The sequence below is a fragment of the Zootoca vivipara genome, chromosome 7, assembly GCF_965207765.1.
Source record: "Zootoca vivipara chromosome 7, rZooViv2.hap1.1, whole genome shotgun sequence".
NCBI classification, from domain to species: Eukaryota; Metazoa; Chordata; class Lepidosauria; order Squamata; family Lacertidae; genus Zootoca; species Zootoca vivipara.
In genome coordinates, this window is record NC_142590.1 from 54,562,630 (window position 1) to 54,582,411 (window position 19,782).

Sequence of the window (19,782 nt, forward strand, 5' to 3'; positions counted from 1 at the left end):
GTTGTAAATGCTGCAGTATCTATGTTTGCGATATGCAAAACACAGATCCAGATTGAACAGAAGAGTATGCATATGAGTGCCTCACTGTATGAGCCGATGTGGCTGGACCGGTTCCCCACAGCTCTCATGCACCAGCTCTGAAAACAGGTTCTAGGACTTACCGCGGTGTGCGGATAACTTGCGATGAAGTGCATTTTATTGTTCAGAAGCTGTGTATAATTCACCCATAGATCCATGGTTGTAACTCCAGGTGATGGTTGTGATTGTGTGATAGAATTTCACTTGACCCTTGTAATCATATGGCTGAGTCCACAATCCTGAACGGAGTGCAGTTTTCCCCCCCCCACCCTGGGTGTAATAACAGTCACAATCATTCATTGCCTCCATGGAGAACTGTCTGAATACTGTCACACCACCAGCTTCGGCATTGGGTCATTGCAGCTCAATTTTGATAGGAGTGTACTTTTGGTATGTTGTGCCAGTGTCAAATCTGTTTCATATACATCGGATGTGGTTCTCAGAACTGTGGCCCATAGTTCCCTTTCAGGCAACTCCTCTCCCAGATTATGATGAAACAATAGAAGTCCCAAGGCCCTCGTTGCTTCATATCAGAAGAAAGGGCTAAAAATGAGGGCTGTTATGATGGCAGGATCCGTCTGAGTTTTACTGCTACTACATTTTAGTTCTGCTTCTGGACTGGTTAGGCTTTTAGGGTTGTTATGAAATGGTTTAAAATGGTTTTATACTGTACTTGGACTTGGATTTGTCATTTATATATGCGAGCTGCTTTGTGGAGCATGGTATCCAAAAAGCAGATTATAAATCCTATAAATGAATAAACACGAGTAGGCTGAAAAACATTTCCATAGGAAAGGGTGATGAATTAAAAGCCCTCTCCTTCTGGACTCTAGTGCTGCTGAACCAGTGAACCGGGTTCTAAGAAAGGGGAAGGTGGGATAGCTGTTTGAAGTCACTCATGATCAGATATCCCTGTGGCACAAAAATATGCAGGAATCTGCTACCTAGACCAGGCATCCCCAAACTTCGGCCCTCCAGATGGTTTGGACTACAATTCCCATCATTCCTGACCACTGGTCTTGCTAGCTAGGGATGATGGGAGTTGTAGTCCAAAAACAGCTGGAGGCACAAGGTTGGGAAACACTGAGCTAGGGATCATGGGAGTTTGGGGATGCCTGACCTAGACACACTTTCCTTTCCCTTCACTTCCTGCTCTGTACAACTGCACCAGAATGAAGAAGGGCCTTTCCCATGTAGCAGCCCTAATGGCAGAAAATGTATCTTGCAAAGACCAATCAGCTGGAGCTCTGTGATGGCACCAGGGGTCTCCTAAGAACTCTCAGAACCCTTACCAAACAATCATTTCCAAGATTCATGACTGTTTAGAGTGGTATGATATTGCTTTAAATGCATAGTGCAGTTGGGGCCAAAGATGGGGTGTGGGTGGGGACACCCAGGTTAAAATCCCCACTCAACCACAAAGCTCACTGGGTTATCTCAGGCCAGTCACTATCTCTCCTCAGGATTGTTGTGAGGATAACATGGAGGGAGATCCATGAATAATGTCTCCTTGCGGGAAGCATGAGATACATTTGTGATAAGCTTTATAAGGACATTTTAAAGATGTTCATTAACTTTTATAATGCACACCTTTCTGGAATAAATAAAAACAGTCCCACATTACCCATTTTCCTATTCACACACTTTCCCCAGGGTGATGATAAGCATGGTTAGGGCAATAGCTCATTTGGAAATGGTCTACTCTGAGTCAGGGGAAATTTTGGATAAGCAGAGCTGTGTTGAGTCATGTTGGTGGGGCTTGATATGCTGGTCCCTTTTGGGTGGCACCAGCTAGAAACATTCCTATTCTAAAAACAAGCAATGGATGCACTGCCCCACCTCGAGCACTGATTTGTTATGCATTTTCTTTAAAAGAGGCTTTTAAAATTGAAATTACGAACTGTAATACCTCTCTCTCTCTCTCTCTCTCTCTCTCTCTCTCTCTCTCTCTCTCTCTCTCTCTCTCTCTCTCTCTCTCTCTCTCTCTCTCTCTCTCTCATCTACCTACCTGAACTGGAACAAACCAGTGCTCAAATGGGGCATTGTGCCCATTGGCTCCTACTCTGGATACAACCCTCGTGGGCATCAATTGTGCTAGCATCCTCTAGCACCATCACTTACTGGATCTGTCCAGCCAGTGGCAGGCTTCTGAAAAGAACATAAAGCAAACGGAGAGAGGCTAGGTTAGAGAGAGCCATTTTGTTTCATTCCCGTGAGACAACATCTGGAAGTGACTTACGCCTGGCAGTCAAAAAATATACCCCCTGCGGAGCTGCACAACTGCTCCATTCACAGGATTCAGCCACGAGCTACACAGTGGCCCATAAGTCCCAATAAGCAGGGCCTATAAAATTTTGCAGCCATTATAATTCACAGTGCACGGTTCATCCTCTGACTATTCCCTCCTGATTAGTGATGTTATCACGGTGCCACCTTCAAGGTAGTGATTCATGGAGGCAAGGCTAGGCTGACTTTAATAGGAGCTTCACTGATTTGTGGCTTTTTCTGCCTCTCTGGCACATGGGCGAGCCTGTGAGCCACTTCAGACAAATACCGTACTAAAGGGCCATATGGAAGTGGAAGGGATCCAGAGAAGTTCCTTTTGCCTTTGTCTGAAGTGGCTTTCTCTAGATGTGATTTAGGAACCTATAGAGATGCCCTATTCCAGATTAGACTATTCCTGTCTGGTGTTCTTGCTTTCTAAGATTCAGCCACTGGGATTGTGGCAGTTTATCTGCAGCTTATCTACACATGCATGTTAAGAGAAACCTCAAATAGTTTTTTTTAAAAAAACTGTCCTCAGGGATGGAATAGCTGAGCTTGCAAATTTTTGTTTCTGTACTGCTTTGGAAAAAACCAACACCCAATGTTTTGAAGATGCCATATCAGATCTTCCAAGTGTCCCTACTTTCCAGGGACTGTCCCAGATTTTCAAAAGCTGTCCCAGCTTCTGATTTGATCCTGGAATGTCCTGCTATTCCTTAGGTCTTAGGATGTCTCTATTTTCACCAGACAAATGTTGAGGGTATGGAGTTGTCCAACCCTCAAGCCATTTTAAATGTTAATTTTTTTTTAAAATGTTGGAAGCCACTGAGAGTAGCTAGGGCACCCCGTCAGATGGGCCGGATATAAATAGTAAAATTATTATTATGGAGTAAAGGTAAAGGGCCCCCTGACCATCAGGTCCAGTCGTGTCCGACTCTGGGGTTCCGGCGCTCATCTCGCTATATAGGCCGAGGGAGCTGGCGTTTGTCTGCAGACAGCTTCCGGGTCATGTGGCCAGCATGACAAAGCTGCTTCTGGTGAACCAGAGCAGCGCACGGAAACGCCGTTTACCTTCCCGCCAGAGCGCTCCCTATTTATCTACTTGCACTTTGATGTGCTTTCGAACTGCTAGGTGGGCAGGAGCTGGGACCGAGCAACGGGAGCTCACCCCGTTGCAGGGATTTGAACCGCCGACCTTCTGATCAGCAAGCCCTAGACTCTGTGGTTTAACCCACAGCGCCACCTGGGTCCCTTTATTATGGAATAGGATGTCCCAATTTTCATTGGAGAAACATTGGAGGGTATGATATGTGTGCGTGGAGCTATTACAAGCTACTTTTCTCCACTCGCTATTTGATATGTGCACGGGGGCTGTGACTGGGGGACTCCAATACGTATTAGTGGTCCATCTCTCAGCATCTAAGACAGGCACCCCCAAACTGTGGCCCTCCAGATGTTTTGGCCTACAACTCCCATGATCCCTAGCTAACAGGACCAGTGGTCAGGGAAGATGGGAATTGTAGTCCAAAACATCTGGAGGGCCAGAATTTGGGGATGCCTGATCTAAGACCTCCGCTCCTGCCTGGTATGCCCATTGTAATGCTCTGTGGCTGGGGTGGGAAACCTGTGACTCTCTGGATAATGCTATGCTGTCTGGGGCTGATGGGAGTCCAAAAAATCTAGTGGGCACCAGGTTGGGGAAGGCTAGTCTAAAAGAGCAAGAGCATTTAATGCTAATTCAGTGTCAGAGCTTGGGTTGCTTTCTTCCTAGAGAAGGGAAGCCAATTCATTATTTTCATTAGGCCTTAGCCCAGAGGCTGCCTGTCTAATTGTGTCCAAAGTCTTATACTCAGGAAATGTTTCCAAGGCTACACTACTTTGCTCCAACCCAGCTGCACAGCTGGGCATCTTTTCTAATTTTTGTGTTGATGCTTCAACAATAGCTTATTATGATGACCGCCCTTGCATTGAACCAGATGCTTGTCTTTTACCATTAGGCAGCTTCTCTCTTGTCTGAGTCATTCAGGGTGGGGGGGGGAGCACTGCTCTCTTTGGAAGGAGAATAGCTAAAGAGTGAACTGGAAAAGGAAAGCTACTTTATGATTGGCTTCACAATCCAGGGCAATACCAGCAGTTAACTCTGTCAGATTAGAAAGGTGCATGTTGAAAGGGCAAAACAAAATGTCATGTAATACAGTTTTGCACTTCCCTGCCAGGGATTCGTTGGTGTTGAGCATTCGGCCTTGCACCAAATATGTGTTTTCTCAAGCCGGGTTCTTCTGATGGCCATTTCCACCTTGCCATGGGTTGAGGTCCCCACAGAACTGGGTTGCCTGCAAGAATCCAAAAAGTGATGGGTGCTGTGGCCAGGCCACTATGCTTTGCCATCACGTATTGGGCATGTTTGGGCAGTTCAGTTCCATAGGGTCCTTAAAGCAAGACTCTGCCACAGCAGCATAGGAAGCTGCCTTATACCAAGTCAGACCATTGGTCTATCTAGCTCAGTCTCCACTGACTGATAGTAGCTCTCTAGGATTTCTGGCAGGAATCTTTCCCCAACTCTACCTGGAGATGCTGGGGATTTAACCTGGGATGATCTTGCAAACAGATGCTCTGCCACTAAGCCACCATCCATGTATTAGGAGGCTGAGTAATGTTGAGGATAGTCATTGTCTTATTGATGATAGTTGCAACTATTTCAATTTTTCCTTTTATGCTCCTATGACAGTAGCCTTGTGGCAGCTCTACCCCATTAGGTTTAATCCAGCTGAGCTCAGCTCAGTTCACCCTGACCAACCATATTATGCAAGAAACAGACTTAAATAAACATAATGTTAATAGCGGGATTTGTAGACAAGGCACTCTCATTCCTTGCACCAAAATTTGACCACAGCTAGAAAACCGTCCCAAGTGCATTTCCCTCACCGTTTGCACAGCTAGCATGTAGCTAGATTAAAAAACGGTATGTAGACTATCCAAACAAATGGATAAAAAGGAGGACTTCAATGCCAAGGGAATGTCAGTCTTGTCAAATATCAAAGGCTACTTTCTCTGTTGACATTCCAAAGCTTGCTAAACATTATGAAGATCTTCCTGGCTGATTGAAGTGTATGTATGTGTTTTAGTAGAGAAGGGAAGAAGTATAAAATGGTGAATAATACATTGTTTTCTTCCCGAGCTTGTCAAAATTAAGAGTTTTTCAGAGAGGATTGTGTTCATTTTCCGTCTTGGGACGGGCAGGCTGCTCAGAGTGGAGAGAGACTCACCTGAGTTGGCAGAGGAAAGTAGAACGCTCGCCCTCGGGAGGTGGTGGACTCTCTTTCCTTGGAAGGTTTTAAGCAGAAGTTGGATGGCCATCTGTTACAGATGCTTTAGTTGAGATTCCTGCATTTCAGGGGGTTGGACTAGATGACCCTCAGAGTCCCTTCCAACTGTGCAATTCTATGATTCTACGAACCCCACCTGTGCAATCCATGTCTACGGAAGACATTGCTATTGATAAGGTGTTTTTGCCGAGTCCGCTGTGTCCAACAGTTTGGGAACTCCTCCCTGCTTTGCTGCTTATGGTATTGCCGGAGGTAACAAGCAAACCCAGAGACTGTATGTGTTTGGCCTGCCTGGCCAGGAAGCAGAGATATTGCTGCTCTGTGCTGCATATTGGCTTTGTGGTTTTATTTTAGGACTTCAGTGTAAATTGTACCTGTTTTAGTTGGGATGCTTTTGTAGCCAGCCCTGGGATTAAATAAGCAAACAAAAAACCAAAACAAATCAAGAACCCCACCCCAAGAAACCAAAGGAAACAGAGTGCTTTTCTGCTCAAACATGACACACTGTTTCCAAAGACTTGGCACCAGATTTTAGAATTGTATGGTTTGGGGAATAGAGTAGTAAGTTGCCTAAATGGGGGAATGAAAATGCAGATTCCCCCCACATATGCCCCTGAGTAACTAATTTGAAAGGGTACTGTAGATCAAAGAAGTCTTGCTTCATGACAGCAGTCCTCATTTAGGAAGTTACTTAAGCATGCATTTAATTTAAACATGGGAATTAGGCCCCATTTACTCAATGGAGCTAAAGCACATGATTAAAGTTAAACAGAAGATTAAGTGCTGTGCTCAATGACACCATGGCTGCCAAGAGCAAGTGTTTAAAAGCCATCAAGAAGGCCCCTAAAACCAGGAGCTTGAAGGATTAAACTGTATCCTCCTTGCTTCTGCTGTCAAGGAAATGTCTCCTAGGAAGTGCCCAGCTAAATACAGTTGTGTTTTATAGGGGAAGACCCAGGAAGAAGAGGCTTGCATTTTGCCAGATGAGGCAAATTTGCAGCCAGCTACGGACTTTAAGGCTAATGCCTTTCCCACTTAGAAAAATAAATTCCAGTGTTAGTCTTTTCACACTCATCGTGTTTTATTAAGCACTGCTGTGATCAGTTTAGGGAAACTGGCCAAGAGCTGAGCTAACAATTGAAGTGTGGTCTGTTCCAAGGCGAAGCTCTGTATATTGGTTATGAAGAAGGCAGCAGGGGAAGTTTTGAAATGTAGCTGTTTTTAATGAATTTTGTGATATATTTTGTATGTTTTATTTGTCAGCTGCTTCGAGAGGGCTTTCCTCCATCCCATGAAAGGTGTTGTAAAAACTTCATAAATGAATCATGTCCTGGGGAAGATTCAGGTGACCTGGGATGAAAGGTTAAAAGTTCTCATGGGAAGTAGGTCATCTACAGTGTCCAGCCAGAGTCAAATTACACCATGGTGTGAGGGTTGGGAGTGGTAAGTAATATTGGAAAATGGAATATCATCTCCCCTTCATGAGACTGCAGGCAACCCCCTCTTGAGCTAATAGGTACCACATGCAGAAGTGAATCTCACATTGCTGGCAGATTGCTAAGGCTGGGACTGCATCTGTCCCATGTCCTTTTAATTTTTAATGACAGCCTTTCCATTGAACACCTTGAGCAACACTGAGTTATTTGCTGCTGTTACCTGCAGCGGGCTTGCTGTAAGTCGTAAGGGAAACGTGTTGGTTTTCCCTTTTCTCTCTGATCAACTCAAGGGCCAAGGCCTCCCTCCTGCTAAAGGGAGTTGGCATCGTTGTGTTTACAGCACTCTGGCATCTTGTACGCACTGCTCCCTGGGCTTTTTAAAGCTTGCTAATGCAGCATATTCTGCATTAGATGATTACTGCTGAAAAGTGACTGGATTTTCCCCACCGGCACTTCAGTTTTTAATTGATGCACCCGACCTCAGATTGTAAAAAGTAAGGAGTGGGATTTTTAATCCCTGGAGGGATGGGCTTTTGCACAGGAAAGCCCTAGGCAACTTTCTTCTGCAAAGCTCTGCCTATGCCCTTGATCCTATGCTGTTGAACTCTTGACATCAGATCTGCTGAATCCCTTTTGCTGTTCCAGAATTTTGACCCCTGCTCCCCCAGCATACACACCAACTTACCATCTCCTAGACCAGGGGCAGCTCACAAGAGTATCCTAGGGATATTACTGGACTCCAGGTTCCTTCGGTCCCAGCCAGCATAGCCAATGGTCAGGGATAATGAGAGATACAGTCCAACAACATTTGGAAGTCACCACATTGTCTCTTCCTGTCCTAGACCTAGCCCAGCTCTGTAAAAAATATAATAAAATGGCAATCTATCTCCTCCCCTTTTCCTTCTTTGCAATTCCTGATTTGGTCCTCTATTAAGAGAGGTGCAAAGTTGTCCCCGCTTCTGTTTACAGTATTTTGACAATTGTTGGCTTACTGATAAGGGCTCATTCATACAGCAAGTTAAGCAAGGGGCCGGACATGTTTTCAGAACTCAGAAATTTCAGACCAATTTATTGGGAGGAAAGTGAGTGTAGCTACCGGTAGTAGTTCTTGTTCATAGGTGTGTCTAGAGAGCTAGGATGCCGTTGTTTCAGTAGCACCTTAAAGACCAACTAAGTTTATATTTTGGTATGAGCTTTCGTGTGCATGCACACTTCTTCAGATACCGAAAGCTCATACCAAAAGCTCATACCAAAATATAAACTTATACGAAAGCTCATACCAAAATATAAACTTAGTTGGTCTTTAAGGTGCTACTGAAGGAATTTTTTTTATTTTGCTTCGACTCAGACCAACACGGCTACCTACCTGTAACTAGGATGCAGTTGTGTGTGGCTTCTGGTCCCTGGCATTGTAACTCATGTTGAGGAACCAGTGGATCAACCCTTTCTGATGGATGCACATTCTTATAGAATAGAATCATAGAATCATAGAGTTGGAAGAGACCACAAGGGTCATCCAGTCCAACCCCCTGCCAAGCAGGAAACACCATCAAAGCATTCCTGAAAATGGCTGTCAACCCTCTGCTTAAAGACCTCCAAAGAAGGAGACTCCACCACACTCCTTGGCAGCAAATTCCACTGTCAAACAGCTCTTACTGTCAGGAAGTTCTTCCTAATGTTTAGGTGGAATCTTCTTTCTTGTAGCTTGAATCCATTGCTCTGTGTCCGCTTCTCTGGAGCAGCAGAAAACAACCTTTCACCCCCTTCTATATGACATCCTTTTATATATTTGAACATGGCTGTCATATCACCCCTTAACCTTCTCTTCTCCAGGCTAAACATACCCAGCTCCCTAAGCCGTTCCTCATAAGGCATTGTTTCCAGGCCTTTGACCATTTTGGTTGCCTTCCTCTGGACACGTTCCAGCTTGTCAGTATCCTTCTTGAACTGTGGTGCCAAGAACTGGACACAGTATTCCAGGTGAGGTCTGACTAGAGCGGAATACAGTGGTACTATTACTTCCCTTGATCTAGATGCTATACTCCTATTGATGCAGCCCAGAATTGCATTGGCTTTTTAAGCTGCTGCATCACACTGTTGACTCATGTCAAGTTTGTGGTCTACCAAGACTCCTAGATCCTTTTCGATTGTACTGCTCTCAAGCCAGTTGTCACCCATCCTGTATTTGTGCCTTTCATTTTTTTGCCCAAGTGTAGTACTTTACATTTCTCCCTGTTAAAATTCATCTTGTTTGCTTTGGCCCAGTTGTCTAATCTGTTAAGGTCATTTTGAAGTGTGATCCTGTCCTCTGGGGTATTAGCCACCCCTCCCAATTTGGTGCCATCTGCAAACTTGCTCAGGATGCCCTCAAGCCCATCATCCAAGTCATTGATAAAGATGTTGAATAAGACTGGGCCCAAGACAGAACCCTGTGGCACCCCACTAGTCACTTCTCTCCAGGATGAAGAGGAGCCATTGATGAGCACCCTTTGGGTTCGGTCAGCCAGCCAGTTACAAATCCACTGAATGGTAGCATTGTCTAGCCCACATTTCACCATCTTCTTTACAAGAATATCATGGGGCTTAGAAGTGCCTTATGATGAACACCATGCCCAGGGTCAGTCCCATTGTGCTATTGGTATCTGGGACTAAGGACTAACCTCCTCTCCCTCACCAGGGCCATTCATTCTGCTCCTGGTCTTAGTTGGACTATTGCCAGCTGAGAGAGCCCTGTTAGCTACCCTGCCAATTATCATCTAGGCCAGAGGGAGTTGCACTCTGTACTTTTATCATCATGCAACTTTTCACCAAATTGTTGGTTATGCAGAGTTCTAGTGGATGCATTTGTCATGCTTGACTTTGTGCCAGCTGGAAAAGTGGGATACAAATAAAGTGACTATTACATCACATCTGACGGCTGCATGATCCTTTACATCAGGGATGGGGATCCTGTGCACTTCCAGCTGTTGCTGGATTACACCTCCCATCATCCCTGACTGTTAGCCATGATTATCAGGGCTGACGGGAGTTGCAGTCCAACAGCATCCAGAGTCACTTGCAGCAGTGGAGCCAATTTAGTGCTCCTGTTGGTGTGTTTGCACTGCACCAACCTTGCCCTTCTTCTTCCCGATAAGCTGCAGCAGCACCGGTGATGGGAAGTCAGGTAAATGCTGCTGCCCCATCGACCACTACTGACAATGGTTCTTCTGTAGAACAGTTTCTTCCTAACCCACTGTTGCAATTTTTTATTTTTTATTTTTTGTTCAACTAGGAAGAGGTTTGGGGAAAGCACACTGCCCACTGGTATGTTTCATTTGCAATTTTAATTGGCTTATCAGAGACAAAGAGGTGATGACAGAGTTAGAAAATGAAACATTTATTCTCTCCCCTTTTCCTCAACCCCTCACCCACTCCACTTGCTTTTGTCTCCTGGGATATTTTGAGCTATGCAGCGTGGAGATCAGCCACTTCAAAACGAAGAGATTCTTATTCTTTGAAACCTCTCTTACATTAAAGATTATCCCCCCCCATAGCCTCCCCTCCCCACTGCCCACCCCTTAGCTGAAGCAATGCTGACCTAGCATAAAGCCTTCTAGCTATGGTAGATTGGTATACAAAGGATTTTTTCTTTTCTTTTCTTTTTCTTACAAAAAACAGAAAAAGCAGGAATTTCTTCACCCTCCCTCTTCCTCTTCCTCTTTTTCTTTTTTTTAAACATTATTCACAAAAGTTTACAAAATAGCCTTGAAATTAAGCTCCAATCCACTTTTAAGATCCAATCCATTTTTCTAACTCATGTTGCTAAAAGATTCAAGGATGCATTCATTGTTCTGAGGACCATTATTGTTCCTTGTGATCTCATAGCCCCATAGGTTTGCCTTTCCTCCACATTCACCTTCCCTAAGGTGGTCCCCAGGAGGCAACCCATGCAGCCTACAAAAAGAGGCTTGGTGGATTTGGTTCAAGATTAGATTCTCGATGGGCAATACACATGTACACATAAGGGAAAGCCTCTTTTTTGTATTTCCAAGGGAGCAGCAATTTGCTGAACAAAACGTACATTGGTAGCAGGCTGCCAGGGGATCCACAGGCAGCCTATAAAGGGATGTTGAGATGCCAAGCTTGGTGCTTCCAAGCTCATGCTGTCTGCTCTCTGGGCACTGACTTTCCTTGCTGGAACTTTCCTTCCATAACAATGGATTGTTCATCTTGGTATAAAGGAACATTGGTTTGGCCAAACTGGTGATTTTTGTTGGGTAAGGGGACATCCAAAGGGGACATTTTGTCGTCTTTATCCTCCATGCTTATTGTTTTCACGGTTGAGCTTTCTCCCCCATTTATATTTGGTAATTTTTTTTAATCCACCAGAACATCTTGCCCACCCTCTCTGGGGGAAAAAAGCTCCCAGAATCCTTCAGGAGTCTAGTGGTGGTGCTTGAACCTCCATGGCTAGGAGTGTCTCACTTTTCCTCACTTGATCCCAGTGTTTGATATAAGTTGGGTACACAACACGCACTGAAGAGGAACCTGACTTCCATGGCATGCAGGCCCCGTGGCTCCCAGGCTGTGGCTTGAGAGCACCCAAACCATAGTTGCCTATAAGGCTAATAAGCAGCAACACAACGCAAAGCGACAGCACCAGCAGGGCGCTCTGCCTGCTTTCCAGGTACTGGTATTGCGCCTCTTTAGTCCTAGCATTGACGCAGGACACCTTGCTCTGCAAGGCTACGAAGGCGACATGAAGGCAGGCCCAGTATTCTGTGCTGTGGTGTAGCCGTGTGATGTTGTACATATGGGTGCCTGTTGGGAGACGGGCCACACTCATCATGTCCAGGCTGGGGTTGAAGCTGGACCATGTAAGGTTGGAAGAAATGGTATTGAGATGAGGTTTCCAAGCAACCAAGATGTGGTGGGCCTGGACATCCTTCACCAGCAGCTCCAGAGTATCCTCGCTGAAGGGGAAAGAGCTGTTGACCATCAAGCTGATGCTTCTTGTATCGGCACCAATGAGATTTTGAGCCATGCATGTGTACAGCCCAGCTTCTTGTGCTGTAACCTTGTGGATCTCTATTGTCCCTTCGGGGTACACTTTATACTTTCCATCTTCGGAGTAGGGCATCAGCTTGAGACCTGATGGTGTGACCCAGTAGATCTCTGGCTCTGGTTCCGCCAGAGCCCTGCAGTGAAGAGCGACATCCTCACCATCTGCCACCTCCAAATGGGAAGGAAAGCTTTTGTCGGAGATGAGGGGCAAGCACCTGTCAGTCATTTCCCTGAAAGGGACGTCGCGGATGTGCTTCCTCTTTAGGTCTGGTGGCTCAGCACATAATGTGGATTGAGGCTCAATGAAGCGGATGCGGTTCTCTGTACTGTTGACCCAGCGGATGACGCAGTCACAGCGGATGGGGTTGCTATGGATGCTGATCTCCTGCAGATTGGGGAGGGACTCCAGTGTCTGCTTATGCAAGGCACTTAGGGCATTGTTGTTGAGCATGAGGGTCTCCATCTGGGGGAGGTGGTGGAAAGCACTCGGGTGAATGTAGGATAGTTTAGGGTTATTGGTCACATCCAGCTTGGTCAGTTCAGGCAGGTTGATCAAGGCAAACTTGTCAATAGAAACCAGCTCCTCCATGTTGTTGAGTCCCAGTTCCTTGAGGTGCAGCATATTTGTGAAGTCACTCTGCTTAATCCTCTGAAGCGGGTTTTTGTTCAGATCCAGAAACTTGAGACCAGGGACTTGCTGCAGCGCCCGTTTGGGGACATTGACCAGCTTGTTGTCATAGAAAGAAAGGCTCTCCAGACTTTTCAGGCCTACTAGTGCATAATCTGAAATCTCCTTCAGGTTCATTCCAGCCAGAACCAAACTCCTCATATTGGATAAGGGCCTGAAGTTCATATCCAAAATGGCATCCACTTTGTTGCCTCCAATCATGAGGATCTCCAAACTGGGCAAGACTTGGAACCAGCGGCTGTCAACTGCCCTCAGGAAGTTGGAGTTGAGGTGGAGCCGAAGGAGACTTCCAAGGCCTGAGAAGGCCTGGGGTGAAATCCTACGTATTTGATTGTGGTTAAGATAAAGCTCCTGGAGGTTTGACAGGCCTGGGAAGCTGTTGTCAGGCAGTTCAGCCAGCTGGTTCTCTTCCAGGTGAAGGCTCAGCAACTGGGGCACATTCTTCAGGCCGAAGTCCAAAATGTCTGAGAAGCTGTTCTGTGACAAATCTAGCTCTGTCAGGTTTTTCAGATAGTCCAGCTCGCTCTGCTCGACCTTGGCAATATTGTTACTTTGCAAGAGAAGAATCTGTGTCCCCTCTGGCAAGCTTTCAGGCACTGTGGAGATAAACAAATCATTACAGTCAACTGTGGCTGCTTCCCTGTACACAGACCTGGGCGTGTACCATGGCCTGATCTGGCAGACACATTGCAGTGGGCATTTGACCTTCCAGGGCACAACAGGGATTGCAGTGGTGGTTGCCATACAGATGAGAAGCAAGTTCAGTTGGAAGTGTCTCATTTTCAACTGGCAAGTCCAACTTCCATGCAAGGTGTAAGCTTTTACAGGACACATTTGGAACTCAACATAAGCAAAAACAAAACCCAGAAACGGGGAAGAGCAGACAGCAAAAATCCACTGCCCTGTCACCCCCAGAAGCTTCCACAGAAGTTGTTGTTCCTGAGGGAGGGTGCTGTGCTAGGGGTAGGAGGCTTCCTCAGCTAAAGAGGTCATCCTAATGGGGCCCTGTGGTCCTTCTTTTTCTAATCAGAGCTTCTCCTTTTCCTCCTCCATAAGTGGTTCATTTTTTCTCTGGCTTGCATCATTCAGACTTCTTCTTAAGGCTGCACCTGAAAGAGATAAACAAAAAAAAAACTTTGTGTAAGAAACGAAATTCACAAGTTAGCAACACACAGGAGTCAAAGCTTAGCATGCCATTGTGGAGATTTCATACAGAGCTGCCATAAATGTGACAGAGGCAGTGTTTCAGAACTCATGACCGAAGTATGCATGTGTCCATCATCATGGGTTGGCATTCTGTGAAAATTGTTCAAATCTGTTTGACCAAACAGGCCTCATGGCTTGCTAACTGCTTTCAATATTGTGTTTTAATGTTTACCTGCTTCGCCCTCCCACCCATGATCCACTGCCTACAGCCAAGTCTTATGATACTACTGCATTTGTGCCCCTCCTTCTGACAGAGAGCAATGCCTGCAGGATTTACACCAGGCATTCTTAAAATCCAGTACTCAGCCAGGGAATTGTGTGTGTGTGTGTGTGTGTGTGTGTGTGTGTGTGTGTGCTGGAGGGGTGGGGGTGGGCAGCAGCAGATTGACAGGGCCTGGAGGGTATTTCACCCAGGAGTCATTGACTATGGAAGGCAGGCCCAGCACAGAAAGTTAGAGGTTACCATTTGTCGCCTGCATTTCTTAGCTGAAACCTCTCCAGTATATCAGCCAGGATCTGCAGTTCATTTGGGGAGATGACCTTTCCCCCTCATGGCCATTTGGAGCTGGGCAAAAGCAGAAACATAAAACCCTGCAACAAACTAGTGTGCTAACTCTGTCACCTTGTATACCCAGGTAGGACTATATAGATACTTTACAATGTGAGTCCTAGCAAGAGTTTGTCCACCCTGCTCATCTTCAACCGTGGCATACACCACCAGCTGCCAATAGCACCCCTGTAACATTTACAGATGTCAAAATGGTTATCTGCTATGGAAGACGATAAATGGACACAAATTGGACATCAAAAATGTAACTCTAAAAAAACAGCAGGAGTCCATTTCAGACCATCAAGGCACTCTGTAGCAAACTTTAAGGTTACAGTACTTGTTTCAAGAGGAAAAAAATGTTTTAAGAGGAAGTTGCCAAATGGGAATTCAGTAAGAAAACTGACAGTGTGGAATTTGGTCTCAGCAGATCCTGGGAATTTCTAGCTCACTATATAATTGCCCGTTTTATTTTATTTTGCTTTGATGATTCTTTCTTTATTCTAATGGGTTGCATCCAGGCCAACAGGCTTTTCCATGCTTATGACTGAATTCTGTATTCATTCATTCATTCATTCATTCCAGCTCAGCAGTTGTGTCTCTGAGCACAGTGGCCTCCAAAGTTGGGGAAACTGTGGTTTATAAATTCAGACACAACTCCAAACCACAGGTAGCACAAACCATGGTTTGCAAACCTGTTTCAAAGCACAGCTTCTGATCCTAGTTTGTTGGTTAGTTACAAACCACAGTTTGTCATTTCAGACAAAACACAAATCCATAGTTAAATTTGCTTAACTATGATTTGCTGTAATGTTTAATTGATTCATAGCAGAAATCTACAGCCAGGAAATAAAAGTTAGAATGATTTTTGCACAATCCAGAAAAAGTTATGCATGATTAAGAGATCCCTTCATTCAGCATACAGTATGTCCACACAAAAAAAGGAAGAAAGAAGTTATTTGCATACATTGCACTTGCTGGGAAGGATTTTTCTTTCCCTGTCTGTCTGTCTGTCTGTCTGTCTGTCTGTGTCTTTCTCTTTTTAAAGGAATAGTCCATCATAGGCTTGTAGCTCAAGAGAGAATATATTCTCTCTCAATCTTGCGTGCATGTGTGCACTCATGCACACACACTTTTTTGAGTGCAGTCTACAGTCAAGGGCTATATTGGCAGTTTGTGAGTAATGCATCAGGTTGCTCTGCTGGCAGCTTAATCAGAGAGCAACCTCCTTCCCGGGGGGCGGGGGGACATGCCCTCCTTCGGAAAACCATGTCACCAACTATTACTCTGCCTCCATCTTCCCAGTGCTCCTATGATTATACTGCAACTCTCACAGACACGTTCCCTGAGAAGGTAGGATAGATAAGCCTGCTGTAAAAATAACTCTCCTTCCGTTGCCAGACCCACAGTAATGGCCTTCATAAGAGACACATTGCAGGCTCAAATGTGTTCTTAGCTTCACTTGTGAATTGCCTTGAAGACCCATGCGGGGATTGCTACTGGCCATTTGGATGTTTTAATACATTTATCTGCTGGCATGGCTCTCAATGCACAATCCAGCAGAAGTCAGGCTTGATCGATAGCATGCAGTAGGATGGGACAGCTGAATCTTGAAAGTGGACAAACGGAGCTGGCCCTACAATTGGACAGAATGAAGTAGCTGCCTCAGGAGACAGTTGTTGTTGTTGTTGTTTTGTTGTTGCTGCTCGCTCTCTCTCTCTCTCTCTCTCTCTCTCTCTCTCTCTCTCTCTCTCTCTCTCTCTCTCTCTCTCTCTGTGTGTGTGTGTGTGTGTGTGTGTGTGTAGCAGCACATATGCACCCCCCACCTGAACCCTCCAAGCCGTTCCCTTTCTTGGATCTAGAAACCAGGTTCCTCCAAGAGCGCCTGGAGTGTTTAAATAAGTCTCAGCTGGTACTAGCATATAAGGCACTATACAGCTCAGGACCATGCTACTTCAGAGACTACATTACCCCTCAAATGCCCGGTAGGTCAGTGCAGTCTGCAGGAGAGCTTCACTTTCATATCCCCAAGATATATGAAGGGTGCTCTGTAAACACTTAAAAGCAGGGCATCTGAAGGCAGCCCTGTTTAGGGAAGTTTTTAAGGACTGATGTTTTAGTGTATTTTTAATCTCTGTTGGAAGCTGCCCAGAATGGCTGGGGAGGCCCAGCCGAATGGGCGGGGTACTACTACTACTACTACTATATTACTACTACTACTACTACTACTACAGTGGTACTTCGGGTTACAAATGCTTTGGGTTACAAACGCTTCAGGTTACAGACTCTGCTAACCCGGAAGTAGTACCTCGGGTTAAGAACTTTACCTCAGGATGAAAACAGAAATCGTGCGGTGGCAGCAGGAGGCCCCATTAGTTAAAGTGGTACTTCAGGTTAAGAACGGTTTCAAGTTAAGAACAGACCTCCGGAATGAATTAAGTTCTTAACCAGAGGTACCACTGTATTATTCATTCATTCATTCTGGTGTGGCTGCCCCTGTTCTGTGGAACAGCATGGATCCTATGAGGATACAAGGGGTACCCACCAGCTACACTTTCCCATGAACAATTGAAGACCTTCTTGTTCAAACAAGCTTTCCCATCTGGACTAATATTTCTCTGCCAGACCTACTCTGCTACTGTTTTCTGTTTGTTGCTGACTGTTTTTATTGCATTTTGTACATTGCCTTGAGATGTGTGTTGAAGGTGATTAAACAACAATGGCCAACCTAGTAATGGAGCGGGCACCCTCTTGTATTTAGCATCTGGTAGCAAAATCTTTTGGACCAGCCTTGAGAAGAGAGGTGATTGGATGCTCTTCTCACAAAAACACAGAAAACATGCACACCTAGGAAACTGGTATGCCAGAGAAAAGCCTAGTCTGGAACTCTTCTTGACACCTGCTTTTTGTGTGTCCAGAGTCTCTATGTGCCAAGCCTGGTCTTGTTAAAGACAATGTTTGCCTATATTTCTTGATCAGTTTTCCCCAGATCACTTTCCAGTCTCAGTGAAATGAAGGAACCTTATTCTGTATCTGCCTCCTTTAAAAGAGGAAAATACATTGTTTGGCACAATCTGGATGGATTTATGGAAGAAAACACATCCGCAGAGAGGGGAAAGAAAGATGAAGGTCCATCAAGAAGGATGTGAAAATCAATACAGCCCACCCTTTCTTTAGTGCAGTTCCTCTGGGAGTTGGCATAATAAAAGTCAAAAGACCTTGTGGAAGGCAGCAGCGTAAATGCAAAGGATCAATTTTGGCACATGGGCCACAGCAAGGCAGTGGCATATAATCTTTACTCCGACATCCTTTATAGAGTGAGCATTGGGCCTGTAACTAACTTCTTTGGCCTTGGAAAACCATGGCCTTGCTCATTTAATTTTCCTGGAGTGCATGATGATTGCAAGTTGCATGTTTAAGCTTCATGGATGATTGGGGGTTTTGTTCTGCAAATCACAGGGTCTTTCTCTTTCTGAACCTCAAAGCCGGGAGGTGGTTTGAAGAAGAACCGTTAAACCGATCTGGAAATGCTGATCTTTTCTATTTGGAATTGGGAGTATAAAGTGAGGGTTAAAGCAAATCAGCTTTAAGGAAGCCTTCCTGAAAAGGCTCAGCATACAGTTTATTTTCAATACATTTATTTTTGTTCTCTCCCCCCCACTCCATTCTTTTTTCTGTTTGTTAATTTAGTTAATTTAGTTAAGTGCCTTATGTGTACATCTGGAAGTTGAGGCTCTGAGGGGTGGAAATACAATTGGAGGTGGACCAAATCTTTTGGAATACAAGTTCTTAAATTAAAATACAGTTTGCTATATAAATGTTATTTTTTTAAAAAAAAACAGTGAAAACAAATTGGGACTTCTTTTTTAGGTCATCCTATGAATTAGTCAGTGCCCACCCTCTCCTCTTTCATGGAACGTGGGTCCAGAGGAGGTGCAAGTGTTTGGCCATTGCATGGTCAGTTAAAGCCTGCGTCTTTGCTTTCCATCACCTGTGAGATAAGATGAGTGTTAGGTGGGGAAGGGAATCACCTTCTTTCAGTGTAGGTGGACTGCGTCAATTATTGTAGGAGACATTTGTGGGAATCCTTCAGTCAGACCCATAATGTCGTTTGTACTGGCGTTGTCTTAAATGTCCTTTCTAGGACATTTGGAGGTTTGGTGAAGATGAGCTTCTAGCAAACAGTTTGTTACAGAGGAGGGGTGTGGGGTGTGGGTGTGGGTGTGGGTGGAGGAGGACAGTATTCTAGCAATCAAACTGTGCAGAATGACAGTTGCCTCGTCTGTCACTCCTCATTAATCATTTTGTGCTTATCACTCATTATTACTGATTCCTTGTCTGCCATTCATTGTTAACAGCCACACAAAGCATATGGGCTAGTCAATTCTGGTTATGGATTTAGCAATTTTACCTAATGGAGGAGCTGCAAAGGTAATTAGCAGGGGACCTTAGTCCCTGCCCTGCTGAACTCTGTTGAACTAGGTTTCTGTTTCATGATGCTGTGCTGCTTGCATGTTTTATATAGTTACAGGCTCCAGTTTGAATTATTATGGCCCCTTTTCTCCCATTGCCATCTTTTCTGTGGCAGATTCCATCTACATGATAAAATAAATCTAACAGGCAGGAGTGTTAATGTTTGTTGATGTCAGTGAATGAGAAGAGAGGAAGTCAGGTCCAGTACCAGTGACTGGTGGGGTTGGGCTTTGGCCAAAGGTTCTATCTGCTCCATGAACCAGCCATGCGTCCCCCTGTCTGCCAACTTACTTACAACCTGCCGGGGAATGGTGCTGGCTGTCAGCTTCATCTTCCTTAGTCTCAGGTTTACTCAGCAAGGGAGGAGGAGTGTAAGGACAAAACTAAAATTAGCTGACTCTTCTTGCCATGGGCTCTGGCTCCTGCTAGTGTTGGGTCTCCCTCTATCCTGTCCTATCAGTCCCATTGGTCACCAGACACCAATGAAAGCTTGAAAAATGGACATTTTTAAATTTAATTTGCTGGAAAACTTCCAGTTGACTGCAAGCAACATCCTGCTTACAAGAGAACACAGAGCTGTGGCTTTCCCTTTTCACACATTTCAACATACCTTGGGCCAGGAAGAGGGCAAGGAAAATGTGCAGTGTGTTAGTTGGGAGCAGAGTTTTGAAAATGAGACTAGTAGCTGTTTGTCAGAACTGAGGATTCTGGGAATTCCCC

At 45.1% G+C, this 19,782-nt stretch overlaps 1 protein-coding gene across 5 annotated transcripts in view; it reads right to left on the reverse strand.

Moving 5' to 3' along the window:
* Nucleotides 1-10,409: 10,409 nt before the first annotated feature.
* The window catches only part of LRRN2 (leucine rich repeat neuronal 2), a 289,597-nt gene continuing 280,224 nt past the window's right edge, over nt 10,410-19,782 (reverse strand). For all 5 annotated transcript variants that reach the window (XM_088674271.1, XM_088674273.1, XM_035122489.3 and 2 more), the window contains one exon: nt 10,410-13,945. In XM_088674271.1, coding sequence (XP_088530397.1) covers nt 11,520-13,670 — 2,151 coding nt within the window. In that variant the 5' untranslated portion in view covers nt 13,671-13,945 and the 3' untranslated portion in view covers nt 10,410-11,519. The remainder of the gene's footprint in view (nt 13,946-19,782) is intronic.